At 51.2% G+C, this 1,346-nt stretch overlaps 1 protein-coding gene across 1 annotated transcript in view; it reads left to right on the forward strand.

The window, feature by feature from the left end:
- Positions 1-1,346, forward strand: part of ARMC9 (armadillo repeat containing 9) — a 103,892-nt gene that overhangs the window by 52,266 nt on the left and 50,280 nt on the right. The window contains exon 15 of the mRNA XM_023523855.1: positions 364-487. Coding sequence (XP_023379623.1) covers positions 364-487 — 124 coding nt within the window. The remainder of the gene's footprint in view (positions 1-363; positions 488-1,346) is intronic.

Genomic DNA, 1,346 nt, shown 5'->3' on the forward strand with positions numbered 1-1,346 from the left:
AAGAAGCGAGTGTGGCCAGAAAGCACCACTTGGTGGCCTTGGTAAACACCAGCAGGCTTGTCACCCACAGGTTCTCACCCTCTTGCCCCTCGTAGGCCTGGTTTTTGGGTTTAAGATTTCTGGTAAACAAAGGACATAGTGACGAATTACGTTTAGATGCAAAAAGAGCGGTTTCTGTCCATGAGACAGTTGATAGAAAACGACCAACTTTGCAGAAGCGCTATGTTTTAATAAGCTCTTTAGAACCTAAGATTAGAGAAAATCAATATGTGTGACATGCAGAATTTTCATAGAAAGTGGTTTGGGAGCCTGAGCTTAACTCGAGACCCGTTCTTTCCCTCTCTCACTCGCTCCCGTCGCTAGGTCGCCTCTACGTCGCCCAGAGCACGAAGCTGCTGCGCGTGCTGGAGGAACGGCTGCGGGAGGAGGACAAGGACACGGCCACCCGGGAGAACGTCCTCGGGGCCTTGCAGAAGCTCAGTCTCAGGTGCTGACTGTGCAGTAGGTCACGGTGGTTCCTGGAAATTCAGTTGGGGTTTTTATACGCCTCTCTTTTGTGCTTATTTAGTCTCAATGACAACTCAAGAGGCAGATGATATTTTTCAGCTAACACCGAGGACAGGTTGGGTGACTTTCCAAGATAGGGCCAGAAAGCTTCTCTCTAATCCCCTAAGCTGTGCTGCTCAGGCTGCTTTGGATGGAGGAAGATATTTTAAGAACATTGTCTGGTGCCAGCCAGATGCTGCATCGTGCATGTCCCAGGCCACGGGCAAGGTCCTCGGTGTCCACACGAATGCAGCCTGACGGGGCCTCAGCCTTCAGGCCGCTCAGCGTCCCTGCGGGCACATAAACGAACAATCACAGCGAGTGTGATGGGTGGTGGGTCTGTGGCCGTCGGGGCCGGAGCCTGCAGGTCTCTCTCCACACGTCCCGCAACACACCCTGTGGTCTCAACCTTGGCCCTGTCGTGACCAGGACCTGCTCCCCTTCAGAAAGGTAAAACCAGGCACCTCTTCCTGAACCAGGTCTGGCATCCTCCTAGAGCTAGCTTTTTTTTTAATGGATAACTTTATTGCGGTGTACTTTACATACCACAAAATTCACCCATTTTAAGTGTACAGCCGAGTGATTTTTAGTGTATTTACAGAGTTGTGCAACTGTCGCCACAATCTAATTTTCAAATATTTCCATCACCACAAAAAGAAACATCATGCCCGCCATTGCTCCTCCTGCCGAGGGCCCAGGGGACCTCTGCCCCGCTTTCTGTCGACCTACCTGTCCTGGACATTTGACGTACATGGAATCACATACGTGTGTCCTTTCGTGACCGGCTTCGTTCACTCAGC

Source organism: Pteropus vampyrus, unplaced genomic scaffold (genome assembly GCF_000151845.1).
Source record: "Pteropus vampyrus isolate Shadow unplaced genomic scaffold, Pvam_2.0 Scaffold423, whole genome shotgun sequence".
NCBI lineage: Eukaryota > Metazoa > Chordata > Mammalia > Chiroptera > Pteropodidae > Pteropus > Pteropus vampyrus.